At 41.6% G+C, this 21,255-nt stretch overlaps 1 protein-coding gene across 5 annotated transcripts in view; it reads left to right on the forward strand.

The window, feature by feature from the left end:
* Positions 1-21,255, forward strand: part of LOC119726726 (ATP-binding cassette sub-family C member 9-like) — a 45,412-nt gene that overhangs the window by 19,478 nt on the left and 4,679 nt on the right. For all 5 annotated transcript variants that reach the window (XM_038198546.1, XM_038198548.1, XM_038198545.1 and 2 more), the window contains 15 exons: positions 577-652; positions 1,418-1,523; positions 2,074-2,172; positions 3,888-4,053; positions 5,434-5,571; positions 6,880-7,063; positions 8,440-8,660; positions 10,601-10,840; positions 11,187-11,344; positions 12,587-12,679; positions 13,712-13,814; positions 15,018-15,134; positions 16,702-16,813; positions 17,420-17,547; positions 18,895-18,973. In XM_038198546.1, coding sequence (XP_038054474.1) covers positions 577-652; positions 1,418-1,523; positions 2,074-2,172; positions 3,888-4,053; positions 5,434-5,571; positions 6,880-7,063; positions 8,440-8,660; positions 10,601-10,840; positions 11,187-11,344; positions 12,587-12,679; positions 13,712-13,814; positions 15,018-15,134; positions 16,702-16,813; positions 17,420-17,547; positions 18,895-18,973 — 2,020 coding nt within the window. The remainder of the gene's footprint in view (positions 1-576; positions 653-1,417; positions 1,524-2,073; positions 2,173-3,887; positions 4,054-5,433; positions 5,572-6,879; positions 7,064-8,439; positions 8,661-10,600; positions 10,841-11,186; positions 11,345-12,586; positions 12,680-13,711; positions 13,815-15,017; positions 15,135-16,701; positions 16,814-17,419; positions 17,548-18,894; positions 18,974-21,255) is intronic.

Genomic DNA, 21,255 nt, shown 5'->3' on the forward strand with positions numbered 1-21,255 from the left:
AAAAATATAGACTTAAAGTTGAAGCTAAAAATTATATGTTGCAGTCTAAAGCTTTTAGAAGTTTGTACTTCACAATAAAACCCTTTGTCAAATTTAGTTTTTGATTTTGCACATTTATTACAAACTGTTCATCCAAAAACAATGTCAATTAACCCTAACCCCTTGAGCACTTTTACTAGAAAGTATCCTGAATCCGCCAAACTCCACCAATTTTGTCATGCAAAAAAATGTTGGTGTCCTGAGTCCGTCAGAATCCACCAGTGAGTCCATCAGAATCCACCAGTGTAGCACATATACCTCGCACACACCAAACACATAACCATGGAGTTAAACTGTTGAGATCCTGAATCCATCAAAGTCCCCCAACTGCTCAACATGGAGGTATCCTGAATCCATCAAAATCCTGCAGTACCGATAGGCTTACTGTCCTGAATCCATCAAAGTCCCCCAAGCTAAAGTTGCTTAGTGTCCAACGGCTTGTGGCTAAGTTTTCTTTGTTTGTTGCAGTAATATCAAAATGAAACCTGCCCCAGACAAGCCGTATTTCTGAAATTCTTATCTTTTGTATTTTTTCAGGCCACCAATTGTACGTTTTCCTGGGACTCGGGGACCAGCACTACCCTGACTGACATTAACATTGAGATTCCCAAAGGTAAGGCATCGCAAGCTTCATTTTGTAGTCGGTCCATGCAGAGCTAGCGAAATCAGCTGCCTGACGGAAGTCAAAATATTTTGACAATCAAAATATTTTGTCGGACAACCAAAAGTTTGAGGTTGCCAGCCCGACGGGCAACTACTTTTTTTCACCAATACTCACACATTTTTGCACTTTATGTTAGTCCATGGGATTTTCATAAGTTCCAGAATCCCATACATGATAATATCAACATTTTGACTCCCGCTGCTGTGCTATTGCCATTTGATGTTGGTAATCTACGCATAAACCAATATCGGGTACCAACCAGAACATCATGCAGTAACGTTTCGCGTACGTAATGTGTGTAGGCAGCGAATGCAATCCTGTGTGTACGTATGTTTCCAATAATATTAGAGCACGGGTACCGTACACAAACACGCAGCTACGGTCGGCCACTGCCGGCCACGCATACTTGCAAAATGGAGATAGCGCAGCAGCTGAGTACAAAATATTTTGGTTGTCCCGGGACGTCGGACAGCCAAAACAGTCATACATAGGATTTGGCATTCAGTTTTGGGGCAATATTAAAGGTTCTTTATTGGACAACTGAAAATGAAAAACCTGATTTCAAGCACCCCTTTTTATAAAAAATTTGCGAGGCCTGCCATGGTTTGGCACAATAGCTAACAAAAATTATGAAACAGCAATTTAAAAACAACCTTGAAAGAGCATAGGCAGTACATCTTGAAAGAATTCTGTTACTTTGGTGTGTTGATACAGGCAGACTGACCATGATTGTCGGCCAGGTTGGTACAGGCAAGTCATCGTTACTGTCAGCGTTACTCGGTGAAATGCACACACTCTCTGGCACTGTACAGTTTAACAAGTAAGTTGAGTAAATAAGGACAGTATTGTTCAGGAGAAGGATAGGGGTCGATTTAACTTCCCCCCCCCCCCAACCCCAAGAAAACCAAAAGTAAAGAAGGGCAATATTTTGACAAAATATACGTGCACCAGTATCTTGAAAGTTTCAGTGTTCATGGTAAAAGCAGTATTTTTGAAAGTGACCGTATTTTGTGAAAATTTTTCTTGCGAATTTGTTTGAACTTTTTCTGGAAGGTTGCAACCAAAGTTTCTTTACCCTCCAAGACGATTCAAAACATATTCCTTTATCACATGATTTGTACAAGAAAATAATTCCAATATTTTCTGCCAAGCAGGTGCTTTGAAAAGTTAAAAGTTCAAGCAAATTTTATTAACTCAACCGCAAACAACATTCCAGTTTCTGTGGCTATAGCCAAAATGTTGTTAGCATGATTATTTATTTGACTGAGGTTGAAGTGCGCTGGATGTCTTCCCCCCCCCCCCCCCCCCATTTGGGCACTTTCCAACCTTATAATTACTAATTATTGTCAAATGCCGCCCTCTCTTGTCAGGACAGAGAACGGCGTGGCCTACTCCGCCCAGCGTGCCTGGCTGCTCAACGCTTCTCTCAGGGACAACATTCTCTTTGGACAGGAGTTTGAATCAGAAAAGTAGGAATTTCATGCACATCCTTACATAAATTCTGACTACTGCTATGCTATAACACGCAAAGGTGTTCAGGAATTGATCGCCAGTGAAGCAGACAACAGGCTGCAAAGCTGCCTTCCCCTTGAAGTGGGCGAAGCAAAGCCTCGTATTAATAATTAAGTTGCTCAGTTACTATTGTTTGGCTATTCTTTTCAACAATCCAATTGAACAGTGTATGGTTACAGTCTTCAGTTTGATTATGCAACCCTTTTTAAGGAAGAAAGACTTACTTTCAGAAGGTTCATGAGTACTCGTTGAAAACATTCTAGAGTGGTTAAAGTTGTCAATTACAAGACCATAACAAGTGATCCACTCTTAAATCCAAAGACAACTTAGACAAGCTATTATACAAATGAATTGTGGCAAAGGAATTCCTATTTCATTCCGTTTGCACTGTAATTTGTGACCTGGGCCCAATTTCACGGCGCTGCTAAGCACAAAAATGTGCTTAGAACAAAAAAAGTCTGGCTTATAAAAGCAGGTTTCCAGCCAGACCTCCATGTGATTTTCATGATAAGCAAACAACAGCCGAATACTAATCACGAGCAATGTTCATCACATGGGGTTTTGGCTGGTAACCTGCTTTTATATGCCAGACTTTTTTTGTGCTAAGCAATTTTTTGTGTGCTTAGCAGCGCTGTGAAATTGGCCCCTGCCTTGTGCTTGACTTTTGATTTTGACTAGTCTTGGCCCAAGACGTCAGTGTTCAAAAGCAATAGTTGCATTGTTGTGTGGCCCCCTTGCATAATTGTTTGTTTACTTTCTCGCACTAACGTCTTGGTCACTTCGTAGCAATGGGGGTGGGGCCATTTTATACAAATAAGACCATCTGTATCAATTTAAAAACACAGTTCCCTTTTATAGCTCCATGCTTGATCACCTCAGTTTAGCGCGTATGTTTAGAACCAATCAGGTGAGCCGTTGAACCTTTTCTCGATCGCTGATTGGTTTCCTAGGAAAGCCTAGGGAGAAAATAAACAAAACGTTAAAGGAAATGGCCAAGACGTTAGTGCGAATAGCCCACTAGTCTAATTGTTTTGCAATTATTAAGGGCGCACTATGCACCGTCCACTGTCGATCACCAGCATCTCGGGCAAAGACTAGATTTTGACTCGTGATGGAGTTGTGATTTTACTTTGATTAAGACTTTTGATGGACGAGTAGCCCCTCAATGAATACGAAGATAGAGTTGGGGGAGACCACTGTGAGGGACATTCAAATGCATTGCCGGCGGCGCCTGACGCTCATGGGAAGATGCTATGGCCTTGTACACATTCAGAATTATGTATATCTCCCTCAAGTTTGTACATTATCATCGGTTTTAAGGCTGTTGTCCAGTCTGTTCTGGGTTGGTCTGCTTTCTCCCTATGGCTCTCCTTTCCACATGGCGCTGTCCATCCCGTCCCTCGCATTGACTCCAAGCAGTCGCATGTCATCAGTCACGGAACTCTGCCACGTCTTGCGCGGTCAGCCAACGGGTGTGGGCCCACACGCGACTACTTTGGTACACTTCTTGACCCAGCTAGCATCATCCTTTCTGTCGATGTAACCATACCACCTCAGCCTGTGCCTCCTCAACACGATACTGATCCCCTCCACTCCAATTCTCCTCCTCAACTCCTCATTGACAGCCTGTCAGCCATACAAAGTCAACAATCTTCCCTCCTGTTCCATGCAGATACCAAGCGGTAGTATCGGCGTGCTCCCTGCAGCAAGATATGGACATCCTACCTGCCGGTGATCAGACAGAGATCGGGGAGAAGGGAATCAACCTGAGCGGTGGGCAGAAGCAACGAGTCAGCGTAGCCAGAGCTGTCTACAGTCACAATGATATCGTCATATTGGTAATGTCAGCCCAAAAGAGCCATTTTTTTGTCATCTTGCAGCCTCAGAAATCTCGAAAATGCAACAACTGGCTGAAGTAAAATTTTACCGGCCAATAGAGACTTTCATGCGTAATATACATGCAAGCTTTTAGCGTAATCAAACAAAACATTTTAAAAATTATGATCATGAATGTAGCATGCTGCATTTTGTGAATAAACGCATTTTCCTGTGCACAGTTCTATGCACATTAAATTTTTCATTGCCCTGCGGCATTGAAAATTTGACATTTTATGCCACGTAAGATAAGACACACATAAGTCTACAACAGATTTGTGGATAACGCCCTTTTTAAAGTTTCCATCTTATGTGAAAAATGTTGCTACTGAAAAGATCCATTCCTGAGGATGTTTTTCTTGACATTTGTGACATTTTCTAGTATTTTGCACCAGGGCTGACTACCTATCATTGTCAATAAACGAGGCTTGCGTGTAAGAAGTGTGGGGGTTTTAATCTTGGCAACAGACATTTTTTTTTCTGTCAGAAAATTCTTTGTGAAAATTTATCAGCTAAAGAATTTTAATTTGTTTTATAAAACAGACACATCAATGCCCACTATCCACATTGACAGGCCTCACTACCATGTCCAATGTAATACCATTACATATCGTCACCGTTTTGACAAAGTGACACATCTGTGTGCACAGATGCAAAACCGAGTTTTGAGAAAATTGCATTTGAAGTTGGTGGATTTTTCAATTGGCATTTTTGTGTACATTTCTCCCCCAGGAATTAAAAAATATATAACTGAGGCAATAGCCCAGGAGTTAAATAGCCAAAAACAATTCTCTCTGTTCATAAAATCATGTTTAATTAGAAGATATTAATTACTAAAGATATCCGTCATTTCATCAAAACGGAAAATCTACTTCTTAACAAAAATGAGGCATATGTTTGTACACAGCGTGTGCGCGTATATAAAATGTATACATTTTAGAACGCAGATGCGTCACTTCGTCAAAACACAAATCGTGGAGGCTTCATATTTCTATTTATAGCACACGTGTAAAATCAATGAAGTGACACAGAGAGATTCGTCACTTCGTCAAAACAAAAAACTTAGTGTGTAGCACTTTCAACACTTTGTGCAATTAGCGTAATTAACAAACAATGGAATGTTGTGCCTCGAAATTTGGTAATTATGTAGAGGACATCATAAAATGTTAGAATATCCAAAAATCTCAGATTTCAGAAAATCTCGGCTTTGGAGGGATGCGTCACTTCGTCAAAACGGTGACGATCCCGGCATGTCTATAGCATATTTTCAATTATGGATAGTCAAATTGGCTGGTTTTGGAGCGCGGAGATCCTATTTGAATGATACTCTTTGTATGCTACAGGATGACCCATTGTCGGCACTGGACGTCCATGTCGGTATCAAACTATTTGAAGAAGGAATTCTGGACTTGCTCCTGGGAAACCAACGGACCGTGATACTGGTCACCCATCAGGTCCAGTACATCAAGTATGCCCATAAGGTGGGTATAGCTTTTCCCTGAAAAGCTGCTTAGCAGACAATTATGCTAAGGGCAATTCCACGGTTACTCATGTTACATTTTTGATGTACTTTTGAGTTTCCTTGGGCTGTAATTACCTTACTGAAAAGGTTTAATAACTGTTATCCCCATGGTAGATAGAGTAGACCTAGACCTACCTAAGCACCAAAGATGACATCCAGAAAAATGTGTTATGTATGATAAACAAGACGCACAAAATCGGTTACTCACGTTACGAAAATGTAACGTGAGTAACCTTGGAATTGCCCCTAAGCACGTTTTCTTGGTAAGTTAACCACTGAACCAGTCATGAGCACTTTACATCATGTGGTGTTCTGGCTGGTAACCCAGGTTTTTGCTAAGCAACTATATTCTGTGCTTAGAAGCTCCATGAAAGTGACCCCTGGTTTATGACTCCATGCGACAATCTTAGATGGCAACCCCAGTGCTGCCAACTTTGAGTAATAGTTGAGAGTGAGAATTTGGCGATTGAGCTAATGCGAGCACGACATGAAAATCCCTTACAGCGTGGGGTTCAGGGCCCACTTAAAGGGAATGTACAACATTTGCCTTTGCTGCAATTATCAGAAGTAAATGGATTTGGAGGATTAGTATGTTATAGCAAATATTGTAAAACTGACTTGTTTCACGTTTTGGGCTTGGAGATGCTCGAAAATCCAAGAAAACCAACCATGTTCTTGAAGTCTGGTTCCCTAACCCCACTTTAGATAAAACGGAGCAATTTATAGAGTTTGGGGAATGGTAAGGTCAGAGAATCAGTCTAGCAGGCTTGTACCCCTTCACATGTGTGTAATCAATTGCAAAGAAAATGCGGAAAAATTAAATCTGAAAAATTACGAGCAGTTTTTGAAAAAAAGCCAGTTTTCTCAAACGCTGGTCGGCGACCAGCGTTGGAAAAACCTAACTATTTTTCAACTACTGCTCAAAATTCACCATTTTTTTTTCAGTCCAAATTTTGTTTGCTATTGGTTACATGGTCATGAAGGGGTTCAGGCCAGCTAGACTGGTTCCCTTACCTTACAATTTTCCGGCATCTATAAATTCATCCATTTTATCTTTAGTGGAGTCAGGGAATCAGACTACCGTTTGTGTGTTTCTTGGTTTTTCCAGCATTTTCGAACACAAAACTCCAAACATGTCAGTGTAACAATATTTGATTTATTATACTAACCCCTCAACTAGTTCATTTCTGAAAATTACAGCAAAAGCCAATGATGTACATTCCCTTTAAAGACCAATTCACAGCATGCTTTTGACCCTCTTCCCAAGGTACTGGTGATGAAAGACGGCCGGATCGCGCTCCAGGGTACCCCTGATGAAATCTGGAAGGCTGATCCAGAGTTAAAGATCTCCCGCATCGCCACGGCTGAGTCAGACGTTTCAGAACCGGAAGAAGAGAGGAAACTACTACAACAGGCTGTGAAGGAATTGGAGAAAGAAGAACAAGCGCTTGGTCAGCTAACTTAGAATAATTCCTCTTCACTAAAACAGATTTCGATTTGCTATTTTTCTAGTTCCACAAAGGTTACTCACTTTTGAATGAGATAGTAAACAAAACAATCCTCCCACACTGATTTATGCCCCCCCCCCTAAAAAAAATCCCCATTTTAAATTGTTTGCAACCCTGGCAATAATTCAGGTGGATCTTTTTGTGCATTAGAGGCACAAAAGCAACCCAAAATATTATTTTTTTTAAATTGAAGCCCAACATTTAATAAAAAAAAGATTTGTTTGTGTTTAAAGAATAATGTTAATAACAATAATGTGTATTTATAAAGTGCATGTATCCACTAGTATTGGTGCTCAAGGCGCTACATCATTATTACCCTGCTCATTGGGCCCATGAAACATTCCGAACACAATCTGAGCTCCCTGGGGAGTAAACAGCTCGATATTGCCATTTTGGGGCAAGGCAGCTAAAATCAATCACAATAACCGCATTCACAGGTACCCATTTACTCCTGAGTGGAGACAAGCAATGAGTGACAAAGTGCCTTGCCCAAGGGCACACACACCATGACCCCAGGCTGGACTTGAACCCACAACCTGCAGAATTACCCGCAGACCACGAATTCAGTGCACCGGACCACGAGGCCATGAAACTCCACGTGCACACTATTACTGAAAATATGTTTGGATAAAAGTAAAATTGAAATTTGACCATGCTGACTGTTGTGCTTCCGGCTTGTAGTCTAAGATGCAGATTGTGCCTTTTTCATGTAGACTGTAAGCATTAAGGCCAAAAAAAATAAGTCTCCGGTTTCTGGTATGGAGCTTGCCCAAAAAGTGGTGCGGCGACGCGGCTTTTTTTTTTTTTAACCTGATTTTTTTGCCTCAAATGTCGGCTGATGACTGCAAATGGTGCCCGACTAGACTTAGTGCAAATACATGGGAGTCCAGAGAAGCCACATAAAGCTTATTCTCGATCATAACCCCATCTAAAAACACGTTAAAATTGTGCAGCAGCAGGATTCCAGTCAAACCAGTGAATTTGGCGGTTTTGAGACATCATCTTTCATTGAAAAAAAACTTTTTCATTTTGCCGACGCGCATGGCTACGGCGACGCGCGCGCATACCAGAAACCGGAGACTTTTTTTTTTGGGCCTAAGCACATCAACGCTAACCTGAGAAGGAAAAGCGCTTAAATTAGTGACGTTCCTGAATCTTGTTGAGTATGCCATTAGCACATCCATGCTGTGAAACGTTAAACGTGAAACAGTGCTTATTATTAACCCATTTTTTTGCACAGTCAACCGAAGTTTTCTGTGAACAGTGCAATGACATCACATTGGGCCCTGGTCTTACGGTCCCATTTTTCCCTCTTGCAGACACGACAGCAGAGGGCGCCCTGATCGGCAAAGAGGAGCGCGAGAAGGGCGCCATCTCGTGGCGGGTCTTTCTGTTCTACATAAAGGCCATGCGGTACCCATTGGCCCTCCTGGCGTTGGCTGTCATGCTGGGCTACAACGGCATGATCGTGGGTACCGACTTCTGGCTGTCGGCATGGTCCGAGGCAGGGGACCGGCTGAAACTGGACAATGCTACCGACGTAAGATTGTGCAATTACAAAGTTATACTAAGGGAATAATTGTGTGCTCAAGAGGTATTAATCACTCTGTTTAAGACCGCTTAGAGTCTGGGTGTTGATAATTACCCGAGCCGGAGGCGAGGGTAATTATCAGCACCCAGACTGTAAGCACACATTTATTCCCATTCATAAATACCTTTTCGGTTAAAAAAATATAATATTTCGGTCAAAAAATCCCGATTTTGTTCAACAAGTTCACTTCATGTTTTTTTAAACATCCCTCTAGCTAAATAATGGAGTGTTCAGCTGGCGATTAAGATGTAAACAACCCTTTTATGGAGATTGACGCGTGCGTGGCACGTTCTGTGCGACGTCGCGCAGAACGCACCTGGGGCATTGCGTTTTGAATTTAGAACTATAAAATTCTGACTCCCTGGTAGTGTTGCGCATGCCTACGTGAGGACTGTGAACGTTCAACCAATAAAACGGCAAGAGGCACTGGATTTTTAGGAGTCCACATTTTATGTGACACTGGAAAAGTGTTTAAGACCAGCTAGCCATGTCTTTATCATCCGTTTAAGACCGGCCACGTGACGGGCTCTGGACCAATAGGAATGGCTAAACTGTCTGAGGTATTTAAGAATATCAATTAAGCGTAACAGTATTGTGGAATGAAATCAAAGTGTATTTTCAATAAAGTTTGATGTAAAAGTTTTAAATTAACCGGGAAAACCCATCATTCAATATGACGCCCAGTGTGGACGAAAACCGATATATTGGCTCAATTGTCGCAGTACATTTCTTCAATTTAGCCTAGTGAAGGTAATAAGTTAACTCAAAAGAGTTAATGATGTCTGGTCCCCCGAGTCTTTTCGATACATTTGTGCATTGTAATACAAATTCCTCAGACTGTTATATAAAGTGCTCGAAATTCCAACTGGACCACTGGATCTAGTTGGACAGGTCTACAATTGATCGAGACTGACTGTCCAGTTGATTCCTCATACCCCATACCTCCTGTTATTATTTAGTATGTGTAACAGACTCCATTTTAAAGGAAATATACAACATTGCATCAAAAAACAAACCTACCAAATTATTATGAAAAACCGTACTTGATTGTAAGTGAATAACAGTCTCAAGCATCCTGTGAAATTGTGGCACCTGGTGTGCTGTCATTTTCAAGAAAAGCGGAAAAGAAAATACTGCCCCCAATTTACTACATTTAGTTTGACCACTCACATCCGTGAATGTCTGGTTCCCTAAACTTGACAATTCCCTGACATCTGTAAATTGCTCAGTTTTGTCTGAAGTAGGGTCAGGGAACCAGACTACAAGAGCAACATTTTTCTTGGTTTTTTCCAGCATCTATGAACACACAACTTTAAACATGCCAGTGTAACCATTTCTGCCATAAAATACTAACCTCTATTAAATCCATCCATTTCTGAAAATTACAGCAAAAGCAAATGTTGTATATTACCTTTAACCCCAATATAAGCAAGTCATGATAAATTAACCTTCATCTTTGTCGTTGACAATATTTATTCTGATTTACATTGCACAACCAAAGGGTTGACATTGAGAGGCTATTTTTTTGGCACAGTGCATAATGAGACACACTGTGTTGGCACACAGGTTTGTGCGCATATGGCGTGAAGTACGCACGACTAGTTTTGCGTGAGCGTCATACATCATCGGCAGTGCGTTTGAATGCCTAGTCCCAGTGGTCTCTCCCAACTCTCCTGTGCTTATCGTTGAGGGGGTTATTCTAAACGGAGCCCCCATACACGAGAGCATCCGCAAGGGACTCTAAACAGACCATAGTCAACGAACAACCACTTTGTAAAAGGAAGGGATTTTCATCGCAGACGTCGTCGTTGTACCTCCTCCACCCCAATAACTGAATCACTTTGACATGTCTTGATGAGGCAAAACTCTCCATATTTATCTTTTAACAGCAAGAAATCGGCTCTACCCAGACTTACTACATCGGTGGCTATACGGCCCTAGCCATGTCGTCAGCCGTTCTGTCGTTCATCTCTGCTGTCAGCTGTTTTGTGGCCGGTCTCTTGGCATCACGCCAACTCCACCGGAGCATGCTGGGAGTCATGTCCAGAGCCCCAATGCGCTTCTACGACACCACACCGATTGGACGCATCTTGAACCGATTCTCAAGTGACATCCATACTGTTGATGATGTAAGTTGTAAGAATATTAAAAGCCCTTAAAATAAAAGAACGGAACAAGGCAATGGGATTCTCACTCGACCTCGTGCCAGGCGGGTTGAAGCCATCACGCTCGGGCAGCACACTCTTATTTCCAGCCTCGCTAGCTGCGAGAGGGTCGCCAACAGATATTTTCCGGCCTCGCTCCCTGCATGTTTATCCATCATCCGTTCCCAATACCGCAAAATGTTTGTGGTACTGCAAATACCGCAAAACGTTTGCTGGTATACATGTCATCCGGTGCCAACTGGTTAATAATTGTCAATCTGATTATTTATAATTTGTCCTGTCTTCCCACTTTGTCTTTTTCTTTCTCCAGCTTTTGCCTTCCGATTTTCTCTTCTTGGTTGAAGCAACCTTCAAGTGCTTGTCAGCAGTCATCGTCAACACAATCGTAACTCCATTCTTCATTCTGGCTATACTACCAGTCGCTGTGTGCTACATGCTGCTGCGGCATTACTACTTGAGAACCTCCAGGTAAGCATCCGTTTGGACTCCAGGGTGAAACTACAGAGGACAGTATTGGGCCAACTCGTGAATGCCATGAGCCAATGAGCTCCGTGCGCTACCAAAAGAGGGCGCCCCTTTACTTAGCAACGACGTCCCATGGGTGGTACATTTCGCTGGTTGACGCGCACTGTTCCTTTTGTGTGACGCGCGTACACCAGGGGATTTGTTCTATGTACACGCAGTGGCCGCGCCCCCCAACTGTACTTCCTTTGCCGGTGAGGGGGTACTTGTGAACGGAGCGGATACACCCCCGTGTGTAGATGGATCCTGGCAGGCACTGCGTCAAGGGGGAAGTTTTCTACTTTCAGGAGAATTGTGACCTAAGTTGTGGGGACTTTTTGAGTGTCCAACAATGGCTGTTTGTCCTCACAAATCCTACAACTGGTGTGAGGACCCCACACCTTTGGAATAAGTATGTGTATTTATGGACTTGTGTGGCGCAAAGTGTTCATCCAATTTTCACCTGAAACTAACTTTAAAAAAACCTGTCGTGTCTTGGTATGAGAATATTATGAAAATGGAAATGGGTTACATCTAGTAACAGCAGCGGGGTAGCTACAGGGGAGCATGGTGGAGCACACGCCCCCCAGAAAAAATGTCGTCCCCCGCCTCCCCCACTGGAAATTGGGCAATTAGAAAAAGTCACTAAACTATGATTAGCGGGTTGAACATAAAGTTCCTATGTTCACATATTGTCTATATTTTTGGCAAAAACTCTTCTTTTTTTTAGTGATTGACTATTTATTTTAACGTCCCATTGAATGCATATAACGATATCTTTTGTCTGACGATGACCAAGAATTCAGTTTAGAATAGAGCCCCCATTGAAAGATGGTGTCCAGCAACCCCTCCCCCCCCTCCCCCCTCCCCCCCCCCTCTCCCCCCTCTCCCCCCCCCCCCCCCCCCCCCATTTGATTTTACGGAGGCGGGGTGTCTGGTGAAGAAACACCTGTTTCTTTGAGCGCGGATTAAATTGTGCACCTCTCCATTGTAACATCCAGCCCCCCCCCTCCACTCACCTCCCCCTAGAATGAGAACCCTGGCTACGCCGCCCAGGAACGGTCATGTTTTACATTCCAAAGATTCCAAATTATCTAAAAGCAGTTCTATCGTGTATTAATTTTTTTTTGCTTAGGCCACATCTGGATATAAAGTAGAGAAGCACATTTGTAATATTGTAAGTGGTGTATCATTCTTGTTTTTCCCCAGAGAATTGCAGCGACTCAGCAGCATCACCAAGTCACCAGTCTATGCTCATTTCTCAGAGACCTTGAGTGGTCTGTCGACTATCCGTGCCTACAGGTACAAATGTAGCTTTGTTGTGTCTTGCCTGTCTTGCTGCTTACTTCACAATCCATATTTTGCATCTCGAAAAACATAGGTTTTTGTGAGATGGTAACATCACAATAGTTGCCCTAACCCAAAACCCTAACCTTAACCCTAACTCCCTAGGGGTGTGCAAGTTGGAGGATTCAGGACTGCTAGGGCTAATCCTGACCCTTACCCTAACCCAACCATTACCTTACTTTAACCCTAAACCTAACCCTAACTCTACCCTTACCTAACCCTTACGTAACCCTAAGTAATCTATCTTTACATTGCATATGATGTCCTTCAATGGCTCTCTTGAATAAATCACCGTGACATTAACTGTTCAAGCATGTTCAGTCTAGGACCACATGTCGATTAGTGGTTGATTCAAGACATATAATTTACACCTATGCATTAATAGGAACGTCCGAACGTCTCTAGTCAAACGCTGGTCAAAACGCCCTCACGAAGCTTCCTGGCTCCCTGCTATGCATTATGATGCGCGCGGCTATTGGTAACCAGTGATGGCACCATGCCTTAGGCTCCAGTTCCTTAATAGTCGACTATAGTAGTCTAACCATCCTGCGTTTGAGAGAAAGTGGTCGATCTATGGTTCAGCTTAGTCCTCACAGAATGAATAACTACGGAAGAAGTCCTTGGTACTTGGTACTTGGTTGGTTCTTCTCCTAAGGACTCCGCAGGGGAGTTTTAACAGGAGGCCAGAAACACCGGGGCAAATTAACCCCTTTTCTTAGTGATAAGTGTTACTGGGTTCTTTTACGTGCATTGCATTACACAACACACAGGACCTACGGCTTCACGTCCCATCCGAAGGACAAAGCAACAATAGTTAAGTGCCTTGCTTAAGGGCACAAGAGTCCAGACCCGGACTCGAACCCACATTCTGCTGCCTGTGAAACACCAGAGCATGAGTCCGGTGCAGTGCTCTTACCCTCTTGGCCATGACACTCCACTAAGACTAAGTTTCCCTAGACTAAGTTTTTCCTTGCCTTATACTCTCAGAGACGAGGAGAGATTCCAGAAGAACATCCTGGATGCGATTGATAAGAACATCCTTGCCGAGCTCAACCTGAACACCTGCAATCGATGGCTTGGAATTAGACTGGTATTAAGTCAGTCCATATTTCTTATTACTATACCTCATACATATTCATGATCGAGAGCCGAATTCTCACTGGTCTATTCACCATCACATGCCAGCCGCTATTTCTGCTGTTTACTGAGCGCGCACGCAAGTATTTACGCACATGGTATTTAAAGCGCATGCGTAGTAGACTATCGCACAGGTTACCTGTGCGGTAGTCCACTAGGCATGCGCTTTATGAAGCAATCATGCAACTATTGCATGGGTGTTGTACATCGCCCTAGCTACACATGAGAAGATGGCAGCCTACGTATTTAATCAGTATTTTCCCAATCTCAATGATGCCAAACTGGAGAATATTGAGGACAATGAAGATGCCTCCTCTCCTAAAAAAAGTTGTCCACAATGTGGTAGAAAGTCTTAGGAGTTACTGTATTGCAAAAGGACTGAACTTTCTAAGACTGAGCAATATTCTTCTGATGAGCTGGACAAGCTTCTCCGAAGATTTTATGCCACAAATTACAATGGCAGCTGAATATGTATGAGGTATAGTAAAGCAAATACATAGCTGCCAACTTTTATGAATTTTTTTGTAATTATTACAAATTTTTTGTTAAATTATGAAAATACGAATTGCCACTAAAAAACTATGAATTTCCCATTTTCTACCGAACGAAGAAAAGAAATACTTGTAAAGTATCGTTTTTGCCCGAAAACTTTTTGGAAAATGTTACGATAATAGATGGACTGGTGACAAGTCTAATAAGCAATGCGGTCAATGCGGTCAATTTTGAATAGGATTGTCTTATGATAATGTCATTTACATAGACCTTTGGGGAATGTTGTAGCTACATCTTGATACCCCGTTTGCTACCAAAGACTATAAATCGTCCAACATTGATAACAGTTTATAAAAAAAGGGTGCAGTTTGAAAAGTTGCATTTAAAGAGTACGCAGTTGGAAATTGGTAATGTATAAATTTTAAACTTTTTAAACTGCATCATTTTTTATAAACCGTAATCTTGGATGAATTACAGTCTTTGGTAGCAAACGGGGTATCCAAATGTAGCTGACAAAATTCCCCAAAGGTCTATATAAATGACGTCATCATAATCAGATTTAAAATTATGACCAATCCAGTGAGCGTGGACTTTGTTGTGTTTAGAATGACATATCTGCTGATGGTGGCATTTTTATCATTGTCCGATTTGTCTGACTTTGCAGGATTTCATTGGCAATGTGGTTGTTCTACTAGCGGGGTTGACTAGCCTGACTGTAGCCGTCACATCATCAGGGCTAGCACCAAGCTACGTGGGACTGGCTCTATCATATGCACTGGCTGTAAGTCCGAAATTGATCTTTAAGGCCTCCTAAGCCTGTGTGGAAAATCCCTCAATGTTTGAACAAATTTTGGAAAATCGGTCTTAATTTACCATGTTTTTAAAATGCAGAAAATAGAATTAGGAGTGGGTACTGCAGTGAAATTGATCTTTAAGGCTTACTAAGCCTGTGTGGAAAATTCCGTCAATGTTTGAACAAATTTTGGAAAATCGGTCTTAATTTACCGTGTTTTTGCAGAAAATCGAATGAGGAGTGAGTACCGCAGTGCTTTTGTGTCATGCACTCATGCTAGTTAGCTTGAATTGAACCCATTGGTCTCTGTACCGTCCCAAAGTGCCCTGCCTGTTACCTGAAGAAGGGTGCCTAATAACTGACCTAATGAAGTTTTAGCTCTGTGAATGCTGAATATTCCCCCCCCAAAAAACAATGTTTCAGGATCTCAATTTCAATTCAGAAGCTGCCATTCAAAATTGCCATAGCAGTCTTGTTTTGAATTGCGCCCGTAATCAGGGTCCGGGAATCGGTCTCGTTCAGCAGATTGCAGCTACGCAATGTCATGCACTGAACCGATAAATTATAGTAACAACGCGCACGTTTGTGTCGTGTAAACGCTTGCGCAAACCATTCACGGCTTCATCGAATTAAAAACGAACTACAAAAAAAAATTTTTTTACATGCGTCTTTAGACGCATCTTTGGAAATGACCTTCTTTAATTGTTTTCTTTACAATGACAGTATACCATACAGAATAATTTTACAGCCAGTTAAATTAAACGTGCCATTAAAAAGTGCCATTAAACCAAGTAAGCTTTTTAACAATAATTTTGTCAGTTACTTTATGGATAGCTGCAAATGATATACTCTACCTTTGAAGCTGGAGTCCATCATTTGCAGCTATCCAAAAAGTAACTGGCGCAATTCTTGTTGAAAAACATACTTGGTTGAAAAATAGTGAGGGGACTAAACTCCCTGTGAAATTATTCTTTCTGGAAAGCTGTCATTTTGAAAAAATCAACAAAAGAAGGCCTTTCCAATGGTGCTTCTTAAGACGCACCGTAGGAAATTTAGATTAGTAGTTTGTTTTGTTATTCAGCGAAGCGCGCGCAAGCATTGGCACGACGCACATGCGTGCGTGGTTTCTATAATTCGTCGGATCAGAGCACGACATCGCATAGCTGCAATCGGCTCATCGAGAACACGTCTCGGACGCTGAATTCAGGCCCAATTCAAAACATGATTCAGCAACTTTTGATTCGAAATTGAGATCCTAGAATGCTGTTTTTCTTTGAATATACAGCTGAAGCTGAGCTGAAACTTCATCAGGTTAGTTGTTCAGCACCCTTCTTTAGATTTTATGCACGTTTGTTGCTTCAAACGAACAAAATGCACAAATTACAAATGATGGACTTTACCTTTAAAAACTCATTATCTGCTTTGGCCAAGACTTGCGATGGACTCATCTACGACAGTACACTGCCACCTAAGAAGCTCTTTCTGTTGACATCAGCCTTGGTTAGGGGTGGTTGGCCACAATTTGAAGAATCGTGCTGTATTGTTTTTGTCAAAGGCATCGTTTTACTTAAACTGGTTCATCCGGACATCAGCGATCGTGGAGATGCACATGAATGCTGTGGAACGTATCAAGTACTACTGCGAGGTACCAACGGAAAACTATAAAGGTCAAATATTTTACTATGGTTGGTTATTCATGCTAAACAATAAGAAACAACACGACCCAGTTTTACAGTTGTTGACCACAGACTCTAGGGCAGTCTGGCCTTGAGATATTCGAAGTTGTTACACAGGGCAAGCTTCACACTTTCAAAAGTGTTGAAGGTTGTTGCATTTAGAAGGGTTATTACCCAAAGCATCCTGAAGAGCTTTAGTATGTAAAGATGCGTTCCCCTGATATTTCAGTTCACCGGAGTTTTATCTTGAAAAGTAGATTTGTTTTTTTCAATTGCTATTTTCAGCAATGTTAAAGTTGTTCGTTTTTGAATGAGACATCGAACGAAAAAATTGACTTACATGTAGTTATTGAATTGTTTCTTCACAAAATTTCAAATTATTGGCTACCAGACAATAAATTAGCTCTCGCAGGGCGGGTTCCTTTGAGCGCAAAATGAAAGCCCCTTTTCAGACGCCCAAAATTGGACTAAAGTAGTTTTTTTTTGTTAAAAACAAAACTTTCATATTGACAATTCGTTATATGAGAACAAAAAAAAAAATCCATTTTATTATGGGGCACAAGGTATACTACTTAAACATTATTTGTTTTCTTTCAGGAGAACTGCCCGATCCATCCTGGCCAAAAGAGGGCGCTGTTGCTGCGGATGCAATATCGGTGCGCTATGCTGAGAAGCTAGACCCTGTTCTACAGGGTGTATCGCTGAACATCGAACCGGGACAAAAGGTACAGGTGTTTTGGCAAACTGTTTCTTAACCCACTAGGTGCTATCCTGTACCGCCCGAAAGCGCCTTCCCTGTTACCCCTCATACCCCCAAACCACCCCAGCATGCTCTGTGGTTCAATACATCAAGGAGTAAATACATTGTAGTACAATGTAATACAAGTGACAAAGGGTTCAATGTGAGGCATTCTGGCAAAGTGAGACACAACTGGGCAGAGGTCGAAAGGAGGATTTGCGGATAGTAAGAAAGAGAATAAAACCCTCCTTACAATATTTTTTTTTTAATTCAATCGGACATTCAGTTGACAAGTTATGGTTGTTTAAAATTTGCACTTGTCAACATGCCAAAAAGTAAAATACTGAGAAAAAGGCCTTTAAAGTTTCAAGGTTTGTATTAGTGCAAGTGAAAGATGCCAATTGGTTTTCCTTAAAAACTCTTTTATTCCGCAATTTTTATACTATATCTTTAAAATATGTGTGGTAGACATATCAATAGTTAGGCCAAAAAAAAAAAAAAGTCGGTCTCTGGTCAGCGCGCGCGTCGATTTTAATCATGCGCGTCGATCTTATTTTTTTCCAAAATGTTCCGCGGTAGCTCCAACAGCGCCCTCTATTTCCGCACCTCCTCAATTTTTTTTTGAATGGGAAATTGCACCAAGGCAAATGATCGAAAGCACCAAGGCAAATTATGGAGGACACCAATGTACATGAGGACACCAAAAAAGCAAAATAGTACCACACCTTGTCTGTACAATCCAAGCTTGAAGAAAAAAGAAAAAAAAAGAAAAAAAGAAAAAAGCCGCGTGGCCGCGTCAATTCCGAAACTTTGGTCTGACCAGAGACCGAATATTTTTTTTTTTGGCCTTATAAATATCAATAAATCCAAAATTCGAAAAAAAAATCACTCCTGTTCAGTTTTTTTCATTTTTCTCCACTGTTTCCAGTTCCGTCTCATTTAGCCGGAATGCCTCACGAATGCTGTTTCCTTGTTTATGTTTGGATTCTGATGTTATAATGCATATTGTTGTATGGCTCAAGATCAGTTGGACGTCCCAAACTCAGGTTTAAAGACACTTGCAAAAGTGCACTCAAATGTGGGAATGTACTTGACAAGTGGAGTAATTGATAACTTGTAATTGATACATGTCAAAGTATAAATGACAAAAGACTTCAGCAAAACAAGAAGAAAAGAGCCAGAAGGCACATGAAGAAAGAATCTATGTTGAAACCCGTTTCGGGCAGATAGGCGATATATGTTGTCTGTCAATTAAAAACAGTTGAATTCTTACAACACTGTCAATTTTCACAAAGATTTTGTAGTGTAAGAAATTGATTCATTTGTTCCTCAGATTGGTATATGTGGCCGAACAGGCAGTGGAAAATCTTCACTCACTCTTGCTTTGTTTAGAATTGTGGATACTTTCAAAGGTAAGTCATTCCAATGTCCCCATTTCAAAAAGGTGGTCAACCGCATTTGATACCACTGACTACCACAACGCTGTTTTTAGTTTGTCACATTGAAAAGGGACGAACCTGTGTTCACAGGAATGGAGTGCCTATCTCTCTTTCGAAGCGATTGGGCCAGACTTTGAGTCCATGAAATGCTGCTGTGGGGGATCGCCACACCTCCTCCACAGCGAGTCTGTTACCTTCCCAGCATTGAATAATGCCGGTACCCATTTAACACCTGGGTTGAGAGGAGTAAATGAGGTTATCTCAACCCAAATACACACATGCCTCTCCACTCCTTCAACAATTACATTGGTTACCAGTTAGACAACGCATCAACTTCAAAACAGCAGTTTTCATGCACAAAGCACTTCATAACACAATGCCGCAGTACATAATGGGATCACTCAACCTTAATGCACCCAGCCGTAGTGGCCTCCGCTCCAGTAACAACCTTAGAGTTCCACGCACATTCAAAAAGGCAGGGGACAGGGCCTTCTCAGTGTCTGGTCCCCGGTGTTGGAATTCCTTGTCACACAACATCCGCAACATCCATTCTCTTGACAACTTTAAGGGCAGATTGAAAACTGATCTGTTCTCTCCACATAATCTGTAACTTGTCTTCTGGAGTTGTCCTTAGTCGCGCATTGATACTTGCGAAAATGCGGGCTACAAATCGTGTTATTATTATTATTATTATTATTATTAAAGCACCTTACTCAAGGGCACAACACGCCTGGATCATGAGGCCTGTGCTCTACCGCTAGACCACACGTGTCACATTGACAGTTATTCGTAGAATAGGCTTTTTTTCACGAGTCGGCCATATTAAATTGAAAACAAGGTAAAATCTTCATTTTGTGAACTTTTGAATAGAAATGAAAGCAATGAAATAAAGTTAATTACAAATTAATACCAGTCTCCTCTGATGAATAATTTAAAATTTGTACTTAAACATACCCTAATGTTCTAAGCCACATTTAAAAAAACAAATGAAAGTGAGGCTTAGAACGCATTAAGTCTGGCACCATCTCATTTAACAGTTTACAATATAGAAAATGCATTCAGGGAACACGATCAAACATGGCTGCCTCGTGGATAAGGTCTATAGAATTTAAGGTAGATGTGATATCAGTATGATACAAATACAGCATGGTTTGAGGGGAAGTAGTGGGAATGACTGGCCCCTCGGTGTAGGTCAGCTTGACTACCTCCCGACGCGAAGCGGAGGGAGGTAGCCAAGCTGACCTACACCGAGGGACCAGTATTTCCAACTACTTTCATGAAATAAACCATGCTGTATATGTTTTACTACACCTCATAGATATTTAGTAGCCTCACTGCCTTTTTAGTAGCCTTACTGCCTTGTCATTAACAGCCTTCGTAGATTTTGCATCTTTATTCAGCATACTTCAAGTTCTTCGCGTCACAGTATGAAATAGTCTGGTGCCAACAGTCTTAAATGTGTTTTTATGGCAGTAGTTACAAGGATTTATACAACAACAGACTGGTTTCGTAAAGATTACATGCCATAGACTACCAGTATGGGAGGCGGGTTCCAGAGGGATTTTTTGGTGCTACCAGAAAAAAACTACCGCACGGCAGCGAGCTGGATACTCACCGGGATGATGTCACCTGGGCGCGTATCATTTTTACTTCCAAGACGCGCGGCAGAATCGGCCAATGGCGGGCTCCAATTTGATCATGAATATTTATGAGGTGTAGTAATTGGTTTTACCACTCGACCATCGAGCTTGCCAGGGTCGGCTGGCTGGTTTGGTCTGATACAGCAGTGGGTACCGCAACCAAACAAGATGGAATTCTGCATCAGAGAGATAAAAAGTTCAACATCAAACCCAATATTGAAAACATTCGTAAACATACATGCATACCACATAATTTCACTTCGACATGTTACATGACTTTTAATTAAAAATTTACCACATTATTCAGCACATTATAATGAGGTCATGTGGTGGCATGTATCGTTTCAGTTTGCGGTAACACCGTGTGGTAATAACTACTGTCACTCAGTAGATAGTTCTGATGAGAACTTGTCCTGCTTATTATCAACTTTCGCTAAGTAGTTTTTGTTCTGATAAGAACAGTCCTGCTTTAAGTTCTGAAAAAACTTGTCTTTGGTCTCAACGTTTCAACTAGCCTGCTCTAGTCATCGTCAGGAGACTGGATATAATGGTTGTAGCTGCATTTTATGTTAGCATTAGATTTAAGTGTTAGTGAAAAGTAACTCCAAGTTTGCA

Source organism: Patiria miniata, unplaced genomic scaffold, assembly GCF_015706575.1.
Source record: "Patiria miniata isolate m_02_andy unplaced genomic scaffold, ASM1570657v1 HiC_scaffold_2, whole genome shotgun sequence".
Classification (NCBI taxonomy): Eukaryota; Metazoa; Echinodermata; class Asteroidea; order Valvatida; family Asterinidae; genus Patiria; species Patiria miniata.